Source organism: Trichechus manatus, unplaced genomic scaffold (assembly GCF_000243295.1).
Source record: "Trichechus manatus latirostris isolate Lorelei unplaced genomic scaffold, TriManLat1.0 scaffold00062, whole genome shotgun sequence".
In the NCBI taxonomy this organism is placed as follows: Eukaryota; Metazoa; Chordata; class Mammalia; order Sirenia; family Trichechidae; genus Trichechus; species Trichechus manatus.
Genome location: NW_004443998.1, coordinates 9,348,455 through 9,349,365, shown reverse-complemented (window position 1 = coordinate 9,349,365; position 911 = coordinate 9,348,455). Strand labels below are relative to the sequence as shown.

The following is a 911-nucleotide window of genomic DNA, read 5'->3' as shown; positions in this document are numbered from 1 at the left end:
ATGGCATGTTTTGAAGACCACGTACCATATTCTTTTTAAGGTTTTTACTGTTAAACAGGGAGGGATGGGGAAGAAATTCTGGATCCTGGCTATTCCCAAGCTGCAGACTAAGGCTGTTGCTGCCGACAGTGATGGCACTTTCCTGTAGTAGGCAAATACAAGATTCTCTTCTCTCCTCTGTCTCAGGTGGCTCTGCCCTGCTTGTCCCTTCCCTCCACCTGCCCTAAGCTCTTTTTAGCTCAAAGGGAAAATGGAAAATTTATTGCACCCAAAGCAATGCAGTAAGACTGCTTCTCTCTTTTGCCCCCTTGATTCATACCGGGTAACAAATTAGAATTTTTTAAAAATCTCTATTTCTTAGTATTTGTTTACCAATAATCTGATAAAGTGTCAGAAATTTTTTTTTTTTTTTCTTTTGCTATTTTGGCTATAGATCCAAAAACACTGAATTACTTTATTTCATTTCCTACTTAATAACTGTATTGTTTTCAATTTTTTTAGTTGGAGAAAATTCAGAAAGAAAAAGCCCTACTCCAGGAGCTGGAAGATTTGGAATTGGGTATTTAAAGATTCCCAGAAAGGAAGTTGTTGCCAGGAATCAGTGCAGACACATCTGTTAAACCCGTTGTCTTACATGGAATATCTATGCACCCACACTTAGCTTTCTCCTGTAATAGTAACCATTTCTCCAAGATCCTGCATATGTATGTCATTATTTAATAATGTGTATTACATTGACCTTTCCTGTGCCCTATGTCATGTCAGTACATGATAAAGAAAAGGGACATGAATTTTTTAGCCAAGCTTGACAGATTGAAGACCAATGTCAGGGTCTTTCTGTAGAAAACATTCACCATATAAGAGAATAAAGGCATTTTAAATGTAATCATTTTTGGCTTTAGTCCCTAACT

General features: G+C 37.1%; 1 protein-coding gene across 1 annotated transcript in view; it reads left to right on the top strand.

Annotated features, from left to right (window-relative positions):
* The window catches only part of EIF2A (eukaryotic translation initiation factor 2A), a 19,066-nt gene extending 18,180 nt beyond the window's left edge, over window positions 1–886 (top strand). The window contains exons 8-9 of the mRNA XM_023733850.1: window positions 275–281; window positions 508–886. Of these exons, the coding sequence (XP_023589618.1) occupies window positions 275–281; window positions 508–567 (67 nt within the window). The 3' untranslated portion in view covers window positions 568–886. The remainder of the gene's footprint in view (window positions 1–274; window positions 282–507) is intronic.
* Window positions 887–911: the final 25 nt, after the last annotated feature.